General features: G+C 35.0%; 1 protein-coding gene across 1 annotated transcript in view; it reads right to left on the reverse strand.

Annotated features, from left to right (window-relative positions):
* The window catches only part of LOC144440089 (uncharacterized), a 53,421-nt gene that overhangs the window by 9,223 nt on the left and 25,026 nt on the right, over window positions 1-19,172 (reverse strand). Inside the window, exons 6-18 of the mRNA XM_078129347.1 lie at window positions 18,088-18,200; window positions 16,484-16,714; window positions 15,912-16,024; window positions 13,749-14,045; window positions 13,218-13,534; window positions 12,137-12,340; window positions 8,905-9,127; window positions 8,362-8,505; window positions 7,456-7,586; window positions 4,357-4,583; window positions 3,967-4,103; window positions 3,619-3,754; window positions 1,668-1,756 (exon numbers count right to left, since the gene is read on the reverse strand). Of these exons, the coding sequence (XP_077985473.1) occupies window positions 1,668-1,756; window positions 3,619-3,754; window positions 3,967-4,103; window positions 4,357-4,583; window positions 7,456-7,586; window positions 8,362-8,505; window positions 8,905-9,127; window positions 12,137-12,340; window positions 13,218-13,534; window positions 13,749-14,045; window positions 15,912-16,024; window positions 16,484-16,714; window positions 18,088-18,200 (2,362 nt within the window). The remainder of the gene's footprint in view (window positions 1-1,667; window positions 1,757-3,618; window positions 3,755-3,966; window positions 4,104-4,356; window positions 4,584-7,455; window positions 7,587-8,361; window positions 8,506-8,904; window positions 9,128-12,136; window positions 12,341-13,217; window positions 13,535-13,748; window positions 14,046-15,911; window positions 16,025-16,483; window positions 16,715-18,087; window positions 18,201-19,172) is intronic.

Raw genomic sequence — 19,172 nt, forward strand, 5'->3', positions numbered from 1 at the left:
TAAACAGAAAAAATATCTAAAGTATAGATAATGTGCAGCTCAGGGCAACTCACAGTTTACCAGGTTTTCAAGATATGTCTTATCCAGGGAGATTGACGACACTGAAATTAACTATGCTTGCATTTAGGATAATACGGGGAGATATGATAGAACACAGTCCCTCTATGAACACAGTCCCTCTATGATAGGGGGAATGTGTGAAGAAGTATACACAATTCTAAATGAGAAGTATGAACCGGAAATCCCATCATTTCTATAAATTGAAGTCAGATTCTGGCAAGAATAGGACTCAAGAGGCCATGGTAACCAGCTGTTTCAACAACATGCAAGATTTAATCTGAGCATGGATGTATCAGAGCAGAGTTACTTAAGGTAAGGTTCAACAAAGGATCGAGAACAAAGGACCATCAATAGCCAGGTTTTAAGTAGGAAAATGGTGACTCACCATAAGTTAGCAAACAAACATTCACTAACCAGCCCATGGATTTTCTCTAAAACCTAATCAGTTCTCGCCATAAATTTACCAAATAATTGTCAGAGTTTCATCACGATCACTTGAGTAGTTATGGAGACAGAAATAACATACACATAGAATTTGTCACCGCATTATATTACCTTTCCTTCTTACGAGAGGTGAAAGTGATATACCATCTTGGCCTATACAAAGTTAGATAGACCCCCAAGGTATATACAACCAAATATCAAAACAATCCGACCGAAGAAAAAAAAAAAAAAAAAAAAAAAAAAAAAAAAAAGCTGAACGAAAAATATAGGGGGAGAGTCACATTTTGCTTTTGATTCACTATAAGTTCTTATTACCTATATTTGTATTGTTTGTAATTTGTCACCCCAACGCTGCCACTCGTTTACAATCCCAATGCTGGAACATCCTGACATTGCCACCGTGGTACTGAGAATCAATTTTTAGTTTTGGTGTGGTCTGGTGTGGTGTGGTGTGGTGTGGTGTGGTCTGGTGTGATGTTAGGAGTAAAGGGGAACAGTATGATAATTTATGATAGTGAGGACTATGTGGTGAAAGGAGGAGATGTTGACCCAGCTGAGTGCAGGCAAAATTCGAAGTGTGCTCATGTAATATTTGGGACTTTCGTTCTTCAAGTAGATTCAAACACGGGTACTAATTAATGCAGTGCCTTCCGACAAACTCACTAAGGTGGTAATGCTAAGAAACAACCAATGCCTTTATAACCATTAATGTGGTTGCAGCTGAGATCACGTCCTTACAAATAATTATGGTCCCTTCTGATGTCTGATATATCATTAAACAATGTTAGTTTTTTTGGGTGTGTGCTGGGTTATGAGGTTTTCCATTTTATGCCGACGAATACATGTAGACCTAAACTAAGTTTCTGTAGGAGGATACACAATATATTGCAATGAGACATAGCTGATCATGAGTAATACAGCCTGCTCATTCAGTATGTAAAATGCATGCAGGAATGTGGATTTGATGGTTTAAAAGAATAATACGCTGGCTGCATGGGATTCGAACCAACGAACACTATGTTAAACTATGTTTTTTTTTCCAAAAAAATTAACATAGTGGTTAACTTTTTTGTTGAAGGAAACTAATTCCCTGTACTGCAAAACCTATATCACTTCCCAGTAGCCATATCCTCTGATGGCTATATAACACATTCATAACTTACCCACACACTGTCTTGTGTCAGGATCAGGATACATTCCACTTGGGCATTCCCGGACGCAATTATTTTCAAACCAAATACACGGACAAATTCTATAAAAAAAGTATGTTCATTTGTGTAGGCTGAACATAATATGCTGTTAATCAAAAATGCTCACCCCCCCCCCCACACACACACATGCGCACGCACACACACACACACACACACACATATATATATATATATATATATATATATATATATATATATATATATATATATATATATATATATATATATATATATAGTTTGTTACACTCAGAACATTTGTAGTAGTTTAATGTCTTGGGTTGATTGGGTTCAACCCCATAAATAACTACACTTTTTCTGTGTCACTTCCAATTCAACCGCCTGACCAGTGTGACCAGATATACTGGACAAAAGAAACAAATTTGTAGTGGAGAATCAAATGTAACGAGTAACCAAGTCACATTCCTTTTTACTTATTTATCAAGCTGTACATCCGTATCGAGCACTTCACACCAGAAGATCTGGATTTGGATATATATATATATATATATATATATATATATATATATACTGTACATCAACATCTCCTGACGAGTGATTTACTCACGAAACAGGCTTGTAGAGAAGAAAAACCCGACTTGATTTTCTTCTACCCTCAACATATATATATATATATATATATATATATATATATATATATATATATATATATATATATATATATATATATATATATATGGGAAGCCGTTCAGGCCAAAAGTATTTTTTTATTTTAGCTATAGTATTTTATATTTGTCGTACTTACAAACTAGTTTTAACGGTTTATGTACTTTTATTCCATAGTTACATTATTTTAATTGATTGAGAATATTGTTTTATTTTTCGTCAAACCAGAATTTTTTAAAGGATTATATATAATTGAAAGTCAAAATATATTTTTTGTTAAAGTTATTTTATTTTTTAATTTAAAAAAAAAAATTCAACTTTTTTTTTTAAAAACTTTTATTTTTTTGGCCGAGTCTGCTGACAGGCGCCGGCCACGAGCACGTCGTGCTCGTACCCGGCGCCTGTCACGAGTAGGTCGTGCTCTTGACAGGAGTGTCCTTCATCCTCCATTACGACGTGTTTCGGCGTCAAATACACGTTCTTATTACCTTCGAAATTGATCGCTCGAAATTGATTTGACTTTCCCCTCAATATATATTTCCCCTCAAACACCAATATATATATATATATATATATATAAAGTTGCACCTTTCTACATATATTGGTGTTTGAGGGGAAATGACTCTAAGACGGAGAAATATCCAGCTGATTATAGATTTACCAACCTAGCTGAATGGTCGGTTTAACTATATGATGTTCTCCTATTCCCTATGTATGGTGTTCTTCGTAAATATTATATATTTCTAATGACCACTGTTTTTCAGTGGGTCGTTGTAGAAAGGTGCAGAAAAAACAGGTTTTAAAAAGCTGCACCTTTCTACAATGATGCACTGAAAAACAGATCTTCAACCAAATATAGAAGCAAACCACCGTAAGGAATAGTTTAGTCCGACCATCTTGTTACACATACATTTACGTGTACATACCGACCTATATATATTATATACATAGACTTCAGTATAAGTCGTTACTCAGAGTTTCACGTTTCAAGAAGATCGCTCGAAGTGTGAAACTCTGAGTAACGACTTATTACATCCTTATTCTTTTTAATTAAGTCTATAATGCTCACCTACTGATATTTGCATCGAGCACTGTTCTCTCCAGCGAGACACTTACATTCACACACACACACACACACACACACACATACACACACACACACACACACACACACACACACACACATATATATATATATATATATATATATATATATATATATATATATATATATATATATATATATATATATGTATATATATACATCAATGTCATTTACCTCTTTCCACTAACGTTAGTGGTACTAAACGGGCATGTTGATGAACATTCAAATCCTGTTCTTGTTATTACTTTAATATCCTTGCATTCGTTGCAGAGTCTCGGCGACGGCACTCCCGAGTCAAGGATCATGCAACCTGTGAAATAACGAAGATGTTCATAAGATGACTGTAACATATTTCGATATTAAAGTTATTGGGGTGCAAACCTAATAAGGTGGTATGCATAGTTTTAAAACGTTTGACGAATTCATCTAAGTAACATCATATATATTGTTCAAAATAAGTTAGCTTGAAGATGTAAATGGGTGAAGAAAATTGTTTATCTCAACACAAGAATGTAAAATTACCATAATCGGGGTGACAGTGTTCATCGCAGTCCAACTCACAAAGTTGTTTGTCAACATTGAATCGAGTTCCTTGGCCACATTGAGTGCTTTCTGGTGGGCGACGATCCGGCAGTCTCAAGTGATATAGGGTAACATCCCTGTATAAATGTAACGGATTTAATTATACTTTGGCAAAAATGTAATATTGTTTATCTATTCTTTTCTTTCTTTATAAAAAAAAGAAAACATAGGTATATGAAGGACAAAATGACTTTCGTTACTTAACGCTTTTGAATGGAAAGAAATGTATAGTCCCAGTCAGGGAAAATCAAAAACATCAATCTATTGGAAATTGAAGCAGGATGAATAAATTCAACGTATGACGTCATCAACAATAATGTCAATACTTACTCATTTCCACTGCCAATGGCGTAGAAGTTTGGTACAATGTTTGAGTGTTTGTCTATGTATGTGAGATAGGTAATTTTCTTCTCATCACCACTGTATTTTCCGTATTCTATAAGGGTTTCCTTCTCTGACGTCAAGGTAGCAATACAGATGAAGTAACCCTGGTGTAGGACAGCATCACCAAGTCCTCTGGCATTCTTGATGGTTGTCTCAGCCAAAACATGGTTAAACTGACAAACGTTAAAAAAAAATTGTAGTTATGGTTGAAGGGGTATAAAAATCATGCGTGAAGAAATGTGATAACAAATATATTAGTAATTATCATATCAGAGACATTTAAACTATGGTGTGTGGGGAGGGGTGTATGTATGCATGCATGTATATGTGTGCGTGTGTACGCGCATGGCGTGTCTATTATCTATGTCCCTCTGTCTGTCTGTCTGTCTGTATGTCTGTCTGTCTGTCTGTCTGTCTGTCTGTCTGCCTGACAGTGTCTTTGTCATTTTCTCAAGAACGGCTGGCTCAATTCAGCCGATATTTGTTACACATATTCATTACAGGATCACTGGAACTGAACAGGAGTTGGAAAACATTTTATATGTATATTAATTCGGTATCATTTATATAACAACGATCTTGGATAATTTGGCCATATTGTAATACCACATGCTGTAAATGTCATGTAATTTTGGAAAATTCATTAATGTAGGCTGTAGGATACAGGCATTCCTGCCACACTATCAGCCATCACTCGTATTCTGTACTATTGTATGGGACTATGCCTTCTTGATAATAGTATTTAGGCCACTCCTTGAACTTGTGATTAGAAGTTCACACACATGTCATTATGAACAATGGAAATCAAATAGACAGGATAGTTTCTTCTTCTGATTATATGAACGAATGCATTTTTGAGAATACTTGTTAATTGTTTGTGCTTGATGAAATACTAGATCTTAGCCAGAAAACATATGTTTACTATTGGCATACGATTAAGTGGCTGGTTTCATAGATCAGCATTGAAAGGTTAACACTATGGTCAGCTTGAACCTATTAGAAGATAATTATATTTCTTTGGCTGCAACCCAGTTTGGTTGCTGATGTGGGAAATTGGATAGATTAGTACAGTCGTGCTTAAGGATCATGGTAAGGCTGAACAACATGACGTATATTGCAGTCTAACATTAATGTTAACAGAGTGCAATTGTCCTATAAAGCTCGTCAACGTAGCCTTAAAAACTACTAAGTAGTTTGCACAATTAATGTTTCTCACTTTTCATCAAATCAATAAAAAATAGCCACTTAACACATTTCTATAGCGTTGAGGAGAAAAAATTGACCACGAATACTGAAAATCTCGTTAGCAGTTATGCTGCTTCGACATTCATGACAATCTCTGCTGAGTGAGTATTCATATTTGCACATGAAAGCATTTGTTATGTCGTCATAGTAGGAAAACATAACCTTGAACTTCACCTTCCTAACATGCATTGCTATGTAGCCTAAGTCACAACTACAAGTTCTAGAAACTGTATCTTTCGAATGGGGCAGCGAATGTTCGTCAGATTTTTCAAGTTAAGAGGATCATAGCCTAGCTTTCATCTTTGCCGCATTGAACCCTATTCCTTTGAACCCGACGGTACATGCGAAAGTTTTACGGGTGGTTCCTGCGATGATGATCTTAACAGGCAACCTACACAAGATCAAGACAGACTTGAACAAGAATTGATACTAAAGTTGTCTTCTATAGTGTCCTGTCCTGTCTGGTACTAGTATATCTTTACAATGTGTTGTTGTGTGGTCGTGTTCCGCGGTATTCAATTCATCCCAGTGCTTTCTAAGCAAAGTAGCACATCGAAAAAGAATGTTTGAGCGACGGCGACGTAACGCGTCCTATGTTACATACTAGTAATACAATTGACCTTTGCTAGCTTTGGCTTCTTCACTTCGAGGAGTTTGACTTTGTTGAAAATGGAAACAGTTCGTCATACTCAAAGGCAATATTCAGGATGATAGAGTTTACATGCAGTATATCATCCATGTGTATCTTGTACATACATTTCGATGTGTCATCGATCTAGTATCGCCGGCGGCAATGCACCAACGCAAATGCAAGACTATATCGTCTGGTTCGTCATGTTGCACATTACTGTTCTGTCACTTTCTACCTAAATACTCGTAAATTCACGGTCGATGTGACTGTGATCTGCATGTTTTGGAGTGTGTTTTGACATGACGTGGTAGCCTACACCATCTTCCCGGAATTGTAATAGGTCTACACTGTGGTATATTATGAATGTAACGCTTGCATGCTTGATGCACTTTGGCGAAGGTCAACAACCCGGGTCCACCTCTATCTAGCATCTAGCACCTCGGACGCGATATTGACATTCAGGGTTGGGACTTTCTGAATTAAGTCTTGGTGAATAGTGTAATTTCTCGTGTTTTGCGTATTTTTTTCATTTGCATAATTAATTCGGTATTCAGACAATATCGTATGCAAGTATGCAAGCTTCACGTTTCATTTAGTTTAACACTATACAAAAAGACAAATGTATCCACCTTTACCCAACCTTTATCCTACATGTTACCCATCTAACTACGTCTCTGTCCAGGGGTAGTACGAGACACGTACCACTTTTGACTGTATACAATCCCAAGGTTAGGGATCACGGGGTAAATTAAATCAAAATTGAAACTCTGTCTCATACCCACTAAGTGTACACATTCTCTACCCAAGATTTACCCCGGTGGAAAGACATGGTCAAATATCACTTTCCGTATAGAGTTTTGTATAATTAAGTTTGCCAATGAAGGGGCATATCATGTATGATCCCTATATCTCAGATGTTTGCCTTTTAACTATTACTGTACACAATTAAAAAAAAATCTTTGACCTTGTTGAAGGCTTTTTCTTTACATCTGGTTTTGCACAGTTTACCTTTCCATTTCAAACAGCAACAATTTTACATAAGTACTCTCCAATTTCGAAATAACTCATAATATGTGCTACATATGTTTAAAATGCACATACTCGAACAAAAACATACAGCTATATAACAGGATTATTAATATATTATATTTTCACATATGATCTCATACCTTGTGAATGGCTACTAACACAGGCGATATTTCCACAAAATACCAAGTTGTCGTGTCCTTCGGAACTGATGAGAAAACAGCATAAATGGTACCTTCACTAACGGCTGAGAAGAACAGGCACACTCCTCCATCTGAAAATAAAGATGTTGAATGGTAGATAATAATAATAATAAAAATACTTTATTTTAATGAGGGCAAAAATAGTTGACGAAACAACTAATCGAGTTTTGTCCTTCAGAGAAAAAAACAAAACAAAGCAAAACAAAACAAAACAAAACAAAACAAAACAAAACAAAACAAAACAAAACAAAACAAAATAAAACAAAACAAAACAAAACAAAACAAAACAAAACAAAAACATACATATCACACACATCCGGAGAAGTATTTAACTAAATCTGGAAACAATTACAAATCTTAAAAGAAAGAACAAAATGGTATACATCAACTAATACTGGCTAAGAAGATGGCTCTTGAAATTAGCTTTGAACGTACTCCGACTTCGAGTGTCTCTTATACGGGAAGGGATAGAGTACCAAATTTTGGCCCCACTGAACTTTGTGCTAAATTGACCGTAATTATTTTTGTATTTTGGGATGCTTAAATCATTTCGCTTATGTTTCCTGGTGTCGTAATAATGACCTATCTTGGAAAAGAAATTTGAGAAGTATGGCGGAACTCTGTCATTGATCACATCGTGAACAAAAATTCCTATTCAGTAATCACGTTGCTTGTATACATCCAGCATTGGGAGGCGTTTAAATAAGGGGGAGAGTGGTTGTTGTAACTACTGAAGGTAATTATGCGAGAAATTTTCTTTTGGATGTGTGATGTATACTTGTTATAAACAACACTACATCATTTTATTAAACGCAATCTTTGTTATAAGAGGCATTTTTAACTCACGTGTCGTATCAAGAAGTTGTACGTTTGACCAATGTATATTACAAGGAATTCTCTGCACTGTTCCCTCCATAAACCTCCCCTCTAGGTCTTCTGTGTTAGCAGCCTCAATACTCATTGGCCACGATACCTGTGCTATGAATTGACCTGAAATGTGAAGATGTGTAAGTTTTATTTCCCAGTGTGGAATGGCATGTTTTTAACATAAAGTTATCTCACCTTTCTTATTTAGTTTCTCATTATCCATAACAAGAATAATACTGATCAAGGTAGCATTTACTCTCCATCAACTCATTTAGATCCAAGTTATATTAGGTGACCTCCATTGTGTCTCATTTTCATTATTTTTATCGTTGTTGTTGTTGTTGTCGTCGTTGGTGGTGGTGGTGGTGGTGTCGTCTTTGTGTGTTTATCGAAATATATTCCATTTGTGTAAATATAGATTCATACACAGCATACTTTGCGAGAAAATGTGAATTGTAGTCACAATATGATGGCACTAACAGTTTGCCATTATGCAGTACGATTAACTAATTCGACACTTGCCTTTTAGACCATCAAAGATGGATTTCCAAAAAACGAGGGATGCATCGTAATCTTCGTCGTTTAACTTAAAATAACCAGCCTCAGGCTCGAAGGTTAACACCAAACCCCTCACGGAGATCTTACGGTTTACAGGGATATCACTGCCCCCGTTACTGTACCCATCAGTAAGTCGTGCCTTGCCAGTGTCTTTCTCAACAAACCACTTGCTAGCAAAGTAGTGCATCTGCAAACCAGTACACATATGGTAATCATGCATTGATTATGTTACATTAATTAGTATTCATACCCAACAAATTGTACATGTTTTCCAAGTTGTCAAAACAGATTTGAGTTGTGAATTTAAGCATGTAATTCACTTTCTACGTAACAGTGTCAGTTGATCAGACACTTTCAGAAACCAAACGCTACTTGGTCATTTTGTTTAACTATGATACTGCTAATTCAATTTTATCTCGTTCATTACCATTGTGACAATAACAGTCATCTCTGATGATATATTTAAATCTGTCACTTAGAGCACCTTTTGTAACATTACCATTTACTTTGGCCAAACAGTTAACTTCGTAATATTGCAACATTAAAATTACCGGGGAAACTATATAATTCACTTTTAATTGCCATTGGGATCCAACATTTGATCTTACATTTTTAATGATTATATACTCTGATCTTACACCATTAGTGATTATGTACTTTGAACTTACACTTTTAGTGATTATGTACTTTGATCTTACCCTTTTAGTGAGTATATACTTTTATCTTACACTTTTAGTTATTATGGACTTTGAACTTACACTTTAAGTTATTATGTACTTCGATCTTACACTTTTAGTGATTATGTACTTTGATCTAACACTTTTAGTGATCATATACTTTTATCTTACACTTTTAATGACTATATACTTTGATCTTACAGTTGTCTGATGATCGCACTATGCGTGAAACTCCAAGTTACAACCAAGAAAGAGTTCCAAAACTACCAAAATTATTGTGCTCCGCCACTGTGGTATAGAGCACTGTCTTAGCAGATTGATACTCACTGAGTAATATATATGCCTAATTTGCAAAAAATAATAAATTTATGATAATTTCGGCCATTTTGGCCAATTCTTTTGAAAACAAATACTTTTTAATGATACAATAAAGTGTAAATACTAATTTGATAGTAAGCAACTTCAAGAGTTAAAAAACAACCTAATTTACATAATTTGTATAAATCGTAAATGGGTATTTGTTTGTTCTTTGTCATTTTTCAATGTACATGAAATGCAATAGTTTGATATATATATTTTTAAAAAGTGACTTTTAATGATACAATACAATGTAAGTACTAATTTGATAATTAGCAACTTCCAAAGATAAAAACAAGCTAATTTCCATAAAACTCAAATCGGTATTTTGTGTGATATTCGTAATTTTTCAACATACTTGAAATGCTATACTTGGATATATTCAACACTTGTTGCATCATTTAAAAACCTGAGATGAAATGTAAAAATGAACTGAAATTTAGTATAAAGATGTGACACGGCTGTACATAATGATGTTGGGTCTCAAATCTGCATCGATGCTGTGAAGCACGTGTTCTTCACAGCGAAATGTGTACGTGGCTGACTTATCTTGTCACTTTATAAAATCGACAAAAGTTGAGTTATATTCTAATTAAAATTTCCTACTTGTTCATCCATTAGATAGAAATTTGCCTCATTGTCAAGCAGGCACTTTCTCTGAAATATACATTTTGAATTTGCTCTCTTTCCACATATAAGCTTAATTTAATCTGATTATATAGCTACATGATCATACATCCGAAGATTGAAATATCGAACACACACATATACATATTTATAAGGGGTAAAGCATTCAGTTCTCTTACAAGTGAAGTTACCTGTCTAATAACAATTGACATGAGCACTTTCTACGGAGTATGCATGTATGGTAGATGCCATGTACAACTTTTGAGTATACAGAAAAGCGTATTGCTTAACACATACACTTCAAGCATACTGTTTCTTGAGTATAACAACAAAAAGCTGTATCTCCTATTATACACCTATAGAAATCAGCCATTTGTGTAAAATGGAACAGGATGTACTTATAAATGTCGGACCAGATAGAATTGAAATCATTATTAGACCTAGTAAACAACGGGGATATTTTACATGGAAGCCTAGAGACTTGATAAACACCTGCCTTAACTCTGCGTTGTCACAAGACCTTGCGTTTTGACTCCTAAATCAATGTATCACATATCCAGTCACATCCAGTCAGTAAAGTGCAACATGATGAACTAACTCAAAAGTGATAATCAATCCCATGGAAAACCACTAAGATTGTAAAGGAATACTACAAGAACTCTGTCTACCATGTAACTCTACAAGTCCACATAGTTGCAACACATTGCACAAAACATCATATACCAAACAGTGGAATAAACGCAACTGTTCTAGCTGTTCTGGCTTTCAGCGCAGCTCGTTGACTGCATCTGTTAATTATATGAATTAAGCTACTAGTATTATTTTATGAATTGTTAATTCTTTTTATTTCAATATTTATCTTTATTCTTTATTTATTTCATACCTTTACAATAATTACTCAAATTAATTATTCAGATTTAGTGAATCAATGATCAATGTTGCCTGATACTATATATATATATTAAGGTATGCTGCAAGTATAATTTGTCTGTAATTTATGCAAATTTCTCATAAGTTTCCTTTCCTTATTTCCAATTAACATACATTATTTCTTGTTTCATTCCTTCAAAACATTTATTAGATTTAAATGATTTAGATTTCCTGAATCAGACAAATACTGTCTGATATTAAATGTTAGTTTCAAAATGTTTTTATTCTATGTAATTCATGCACATTATGCTAATTGCAATTATATTTTAATTGATTTATTTTATTCCCCGTGTTATTTTAGCCCATTGCTATTTTTATAACTTTAAGGTAAAGATGTATGCAATATAAATCTCACTTATACATGCTAGTGTTGTATATATATATGTGCTGCTAGCTAGCCAAATTAACATAAATCTTTCTTTTTTTAATTTATACAAATAAAATTAAAAAAATTTGCCAAAAAGTGGCAACCGTCAGATTCCTATTCAGGACACCCTGGAGTACACATATCAACCATATTCTCTCTAAGACAATGGAATGTCGGTTGGCATGACAACTGGACTATTATTGGTTATTTTCATAAAGGCATATAGAACTTGACTGACCGTAAATATTTGGTCCTTTGGTATTGTGCTACCACGACGGCCACCTTCAATGTCCTCGTCCATATCAAAAGCTATGCTAAATGATTTTCCGCTCTTAATGTAGTTCCAATCAGGCCTTTTAGAGTCTTCTTCGGCTTCTCTTTCATTCAACTCACAATACTTATTGCCACCTTTAACACTTATTTCATCGTTTGACACCAGTCCCTGGTAAGTACAATTAGCAAATCATAACTTGTATGAGAGAGAGAGAGAGAGAGAGAGAGAGAGAGAGAGAGAGAGAGAGAGAGAGAGAGAGAGAGAGAGAGAGAGAGAGAGAGAGAGAGAGAGAGAGAGAGAGAGAGAGAGAGGTTTCATAAGGGCATGCTGAACTATTTGACAATACCTCAGACCCTTCATTTACTGGTTTGAGGCAGTACTGATCATAGCATTTCAATTTCTTAAATTTTGAATCTCGATAGTTGAATAATTTAAAAAAAAAAACAGGTAGCAAACATGTTAAGTCATGTTAGACACCAGACAGCAATTGGTATTGAAATAACTTCCATCAAACCGAATCCTGATATGCACCAGATACACAGCAGAATATACTATTAAAATGTCAATGGAAACTCTGAAAAAATAACTTGAGGGGCATTTATTTTCCATTGTATATATATATATATATATATATATATATATATATATATATATATATATATATATATATATATATATATATATATATATATATATATTAGGGTTTATTTTATTCCGTACTTTAGGCCACCAGCTCGTAATACAAGTCGTGAAATTGAATTTAATATTATTATTTTTTTAGAATCACAGTATGTCATCTACCTAAATAGAACTACTCAACGGATATACTTAGAATCACGGTATGTCATCTAAACAAATGTCAATGTTAGTCAATGTGAGTATTTAAAATCACAGCATCCCATCTAGCAAAATATAATTTTTAGTCAATGAGAGTATTTTGAATCACAGCATGTCATCTTGCAAAATATCAATTAGCCGGGGTAAAAAATAAAAGCCATCCGTGCAATACACGCCTCTAATGACCCGGATGATGTTTCTTACTTACCTCGGACATGTAAATACTTATTGCATATTCCAAAGAATCTCTTCGTTTAGCGAGGTCATTCATAAACTCCTCCTTGGACATGAATTTACAGAACACCCTTTCATGGACAGTAAGATTTCCAACTGTCTTCTCCACAAGGTAATACCATTTCCCAGTCTGTTCATCCAACTGTAAGTCTGTCCTATCAGTACATGACTCAAACTCTGCATTTGGAAATATCTCATCCATTTGGAAGTATAAGAGGTCGGTAATAGGAGCCAAACCAAACTTGAATGCTTTGGGATAGTCTCGAATAGAGTGCAACCAGTTCAAAAGATCTGTTGTCGATTGTTTGGAAGATAATGTGATAATGTTATAAAGGTTAATGCAAATAGGTTTACTCAGTTTTAATTTTGAAACAATTTGTAAAGTGTAGGCTATCATACTTGTCAATAATTATATTGAATAATTATGAATGACATAGATAAATGTATTAACTTCATTCACATTAAGTACACCCCTCCTTCCCCATCTCGCAGCTGAATGTCTTACCTGTCTTGATCGTCGGGCTATTGAAATCAGTTACAATGGCTGCTATATCTGGATGTCCACCGAGTGCTTTTACATTAGTTGATGAATAGCCAGTTTCCTGTGAAGATGACGAACCACCTTTAGTAGATAACGAAGCGTGAAAACTGGCGAAGATTGACTGGTAGTGGACGTTTGCTTCAACGGCGAACTCCTCGACAGAGCTGTAAACTGAACTTGATGAAACTTTCTGAATTTCCAGCCTTCCACCAAACACACCCGATTTAACATAATGTGTTCCCCATCGCTGAATGAAATCCTCTGTGGACAGAAAGTGATACAATTCTCATTTCTGCGATAACTGATTGTGTTCCGATATGTTGTGAGCAGATTAATATAGTATCCTGTTATCCTAAGTATACATTCTTTCTGTAAAGATGCTGACATACATACATACATACATACATACATACATACATACATACATAACTATGTATGTATGTATGTATGTATGCATGCATGCATGCATGCATGCATGCATGCATGCATGCATGCATGCATGTATGTATGTATGTATGTATGTATGTATGTATGTATGTATGTATGTATGCATGCATGCATGCATGCATGCATGCATGTATGTATGTATGTATGTATGTATGTATGTGTGTATTTATTTATTTATTTATTTATGTGTGTGTGTGTGTGTGTGCGCGCGCGTGCGTGCGGATGGATGGATGGATGGATGGGTGGGTGGTGGGTGTGTGTGTGTGTGTGTGTGTGTGGATGGATGATGTATGTATGTATGTATATATGTATGTATGTATGTATGTATGTATGTATGTATGTATGTATGTATGTATCAATCTGTCGGTCGGTAAATGTCAGTTATCAACAAAATTTTATTTTTTGGAGTCACATTCGGATCCAACGATCCGTCATTTTTTATTACCAGTATATATTAGATTTCATGGCAAATCTCACCTTTTCACAAACAATGAACAATGTAAATACTCCAATATTTTCATATTCTGTTGAAAACGTCTGCAAATACTCCAAATAGCTCAAGCAATATCTCTCTTGAAAACATTAAATACCACACACACGGAGCTTTGCGCATTTATATATGTGTTGTAGAGTGTCATAGGCAAGTAGAAATCCAAATCTATTGTCATTACATTGTTACATTGCATATAAATGAAGTAAGTATAAATCATGGTAGATTGAAAATCAACAAATATTACAAAGCACAGAATGTACCCGTCATCAATAATAACAACCCCAAGTAGGAATGTAGATAATGAAAAATAAGCTCTAAAAATTGAGAAATTATAGTCGGTGAATAGCTATTTAATAGTATGTGCCAAAACATTTATCCCGTTCAGCAATGACAATTGTGTTTCGTATATATTACCGACTATAATACCACAGTTAATTTAAATGTGGACGAAAAGTGTTCTGACATTGAGAGATTTTGATATACGTCCGAACGCCTACAGGAGCATTATCTTGCAGGTGTACACGTGACGTAATGACGCATACAAAGTTGTCTTCTGTTCCTCGCTCAGAACACAAGTACGAATGACAGTGGAATGTGCATATAAGCGTTGGCATCGCCTGTCCAGAAGGCCACACACATTTTTTTTTTCTAAACATGGTGGTATTTTTGGCATTTTCCCCTCAATTACCCAGACGAAAAACAGAACAATTATTTTAGTTTTAAGAACAAAGTCAAAAACTTAACATCTATTTACAGTTACGAGTAGATCACTATTTTGACGTGTCGTCAGATACACAAGGTGTGAGTTGCTTCAAATCAGGTGACTATGAAGCAACACGTATATAAATCACGTAAATTCGTCTATCTAAACCTCTCTAGTGTGACAGGCCTACTGCCCAAATGGATCCAACGCTATTTAAGATATCTTGGCGCGTCACATAATCCAAAATATAGTATTAGTTGTCATATTTAAAAACTATAAAAACACAACGAGGCCCCTAATTGGGAATTGAGTTGTAGATGACAGCCAAACTTGTAAATTCTGCTAAGATACAACCCTTGAAGTAATATACTTGGTGGTATAGAAATAATTTGTTTCTTATTGAACATTGTAGTGTATGCATCTGTGAAAGTTTGGGCATATCATGTACTAACGATATCATGTACTAACGATATCATGTACTAACGATATTTAAGTGGATTTGATGATCCTATGTAGCTGTTAGGTAAATTCATATACTCTTTAAGGAAACTAGTAGACAGGTCATTTGCTGTAGTCACGTCCTTGGAAACTTCATATCTGTAAAGAGAGAATTAACGTCAAAATGGAAAGTCTGCTGTGTGAAACTGCCAATATTACACATATGCAGGACAAACACAGACATAGACACATGCACAAACAGATAGACATACATACATACATACATACATACATACATACATACATACATACATGCATTCTTACATGCATGCATACATACATACATACATACATACATACATACATACATACATACATACACACATAATACACACATACATACATACATACATGCATACATGCTTTCTTACATGCATACATACATACATACATACATACATACATACATACATACACACACACACATACATACATACATACATACATACATACATACATACATACATACATACATACATACATGTGTGGGTAGTGATAAGCAACAAGATGTAAACATTCTCTCAGGATAACTCTGTGAAACAAGTGAAATAAACCCACTTCTTGATGTCAATATCAAGTGTTGACATGAACTGTTGTTGCTTTGAAGTCTGTGTAGAACCGTACGCAGCAGTTACTCCAGCACTGAAGGACGAAAAACCACCAGATATACCAGCTTCTGTTTCTAAGTACTTGGTGTATTCACTTCGTTTCGAGAACGTCATCATGGTGGTTGAAGTATCATAGATACCATATACTTTCATCGAATCAGGCACATCATAGCCATCATATCTAAAGAATTGCAAACACGGTGAAAAACATATTATCCATATATAGACAGGCGTTCAGCCTTGTCTATGGACCCAAGGGTATACTAATAAATAATGATAAACATCGTCGTCATCATCATCATCATCATCATCATCATCATCATCATCATCATCATCATCAACATCATCATCATCATAATCTTTTAAAGGAATGTTTATTCCTGTTTTCATATTATTTCATATATACAAAAAGAAATGATACACAACTGAGAAAAAAAGAAAAGAAAAACTGTACCCTGTTACAATTAAAACAGGATACAAATACAAACACGGGAAGCAGGGAGTACACGGTGCGGTTATAGTGTCTCGAAAGATTCTATAATTACAAATACATAGGTGAAAACGGTACATGTAGTAACGGGGAAAAACCTTTAAGTTGTAAGTGAACAGTTACTGTGCTGTACTGAACGCATTGATCGTGGAATGTTCGGACGATAGTTGCTCTACCTGTTGTTTTTATGTGTAATAAAATTTTAGTTACCATTTTGTAAATGCGTGCTTTTTGTGTGACACTCATTGTTTCAGTTGAGCGATAGTTTAGTAAACTTTTGGAAAGATCTTTCTAGTAAGGACTGAAGTCGAAGCATTTTTCGATGAAAAAAATTTGATTGCCGATGAGGATATCTCAGAAGAGTTTAATGGTGTGTCCGGCATATATGATTACCTTACGCCCACCTGTACTACTGTAGTTCGTTCGTTCAAATAGTGTCTACCCATTTCATCGAGTTGAAGTAAACGAACATGGACCCGTTTATTCTTGATGCTGAGATTATAATGTGGTCCTGTGATTTCTGCCATTGCTTGAAGGTAAACTTCAACTGCAACACATTCAAGTGGTTCGCACTTTATACCATGTTATTTATTAGGCCAGGTAACAGTGACACACGTAGACGGGTGTAGCCTGTGTAGCCCGTGGCGGCCATAGTGTGTCTCCGCAACCGGTGTGCACTTAAATCAGAATCAACAAAAATCACTGCAATCCATTTTTGAAATAGTAAATTGAAGTATCTAGAACTTACCAAGTGGCAAAAGGTAAGTCTCTGTGTCACTATTATTAGGAAACTGCTCCAAATGATCACACTACTTCCAACATGGCGGCGTCATCATGATCATCACTGTCCAGAAGTCAGTTTACCGAGTTATACATCATATTAATACCAATATTCGGTTTGGAATCGTTTGCTTTTAATGACTTTTTCATGCAAGTGGAAATGACGATGACTTGCGTACAGAAACGTCCCTTTTGGATTTTTAAATCACTTCCACTAATTGAAAGGAATAAGCAGCTCAATAGTCTCGTCCTCTTTATTTAAAAAAAGTACTGCAATCACTTACTTGAAAGAACCATCACATTTTCTTTGGATAAGACTCATTTTACGGCTATCTGGACTGTACTCTCCACGTCCATCAAATCCAACACCAATAAAGTTGGCTGCATCAAGCATATTCTGGAATATATTCATTTATACATGTCATCCCATAATTTCATTATTACTGTAATGTTCTAAGGGATCGGTCAGTATTTTTTCTGGCCCGGGGGGGGGGTTATAGTTTTTCAATAGTCCTGTCGAAAGGTCACTGACCTGAAAAAGATGTAAAATCTCCAACACATCACTTAATTCTAAAATATTATTACCCCTCCCCCCCCCCCTATATATCATATTAAAATGAATTATTGTATCGTGACTGGGAGCTCAGGGTGAACTGCTTGACTATTTCTCGAAAATGCTTTATAAGATAGTACCACAATACAGTTAGCATCTAAACAGGGTAATATATGTTCCACAATGAGTACATGCATCTTACCAGTGAAACATAGGGAGAAAGGCCTGAGATATCAACAGGTACACCACTCTCCTAGGAGGTCTTCCTAGAAGTGCTGGGTTTGTTTGTTTCATTTCAAGCTAACTTTAGGTTATTTAGAACCTTGTAGCCAATAATTACCAAGCCTTACAAGACAGCATCAACATATAATTAGCAACTACATAGGGTTGAAATTTCTCTTTTTAATAATAACAATGTGCAGTATTTATAGTATCAGGGCTATCGGTCTAATATACTGATCATTGCTAGTATACTGATCATTGCTAATATACTATCATTGCGGGTGAATGTAGAGGTTTGTTGTAACAAACAGCAATGGCACACATAAATCCATATGATAATATTAAAATGTACATGCAAAGTTTGATATTTTTTTTTCGTAATTATGTTTATTTTGCCATAAAAATAAATTAAATTGCATTCATACCTCTAAATATTGCGCGCATTGGCAAGAAAGTCGCAAAAATACTTGTCCCCTTAATCCCCTGTGCTTCGATTTACTTCGGCACCTCAACCAGCTCACGAAAGGTGTCGAGGTCCCACCTGTTACAAAAGCCTTCTAAGCCTTTGTGTAATGTTTACTTATGAATTACTAA

The sequence above is a fragment of the Glandiceps talaboti genome, chromosome 9 (assembly GCF_964340395.1).
Source record: "Glandiceps talaboti chromosome 9, keGlaTala1.1, whole genome shotgun sequence".
NCBI lineage: Eukaryota > Metazoa > Hemichordata > Enteropneusta > Spengelidae > Glandiceps > Glandiceps talaboti.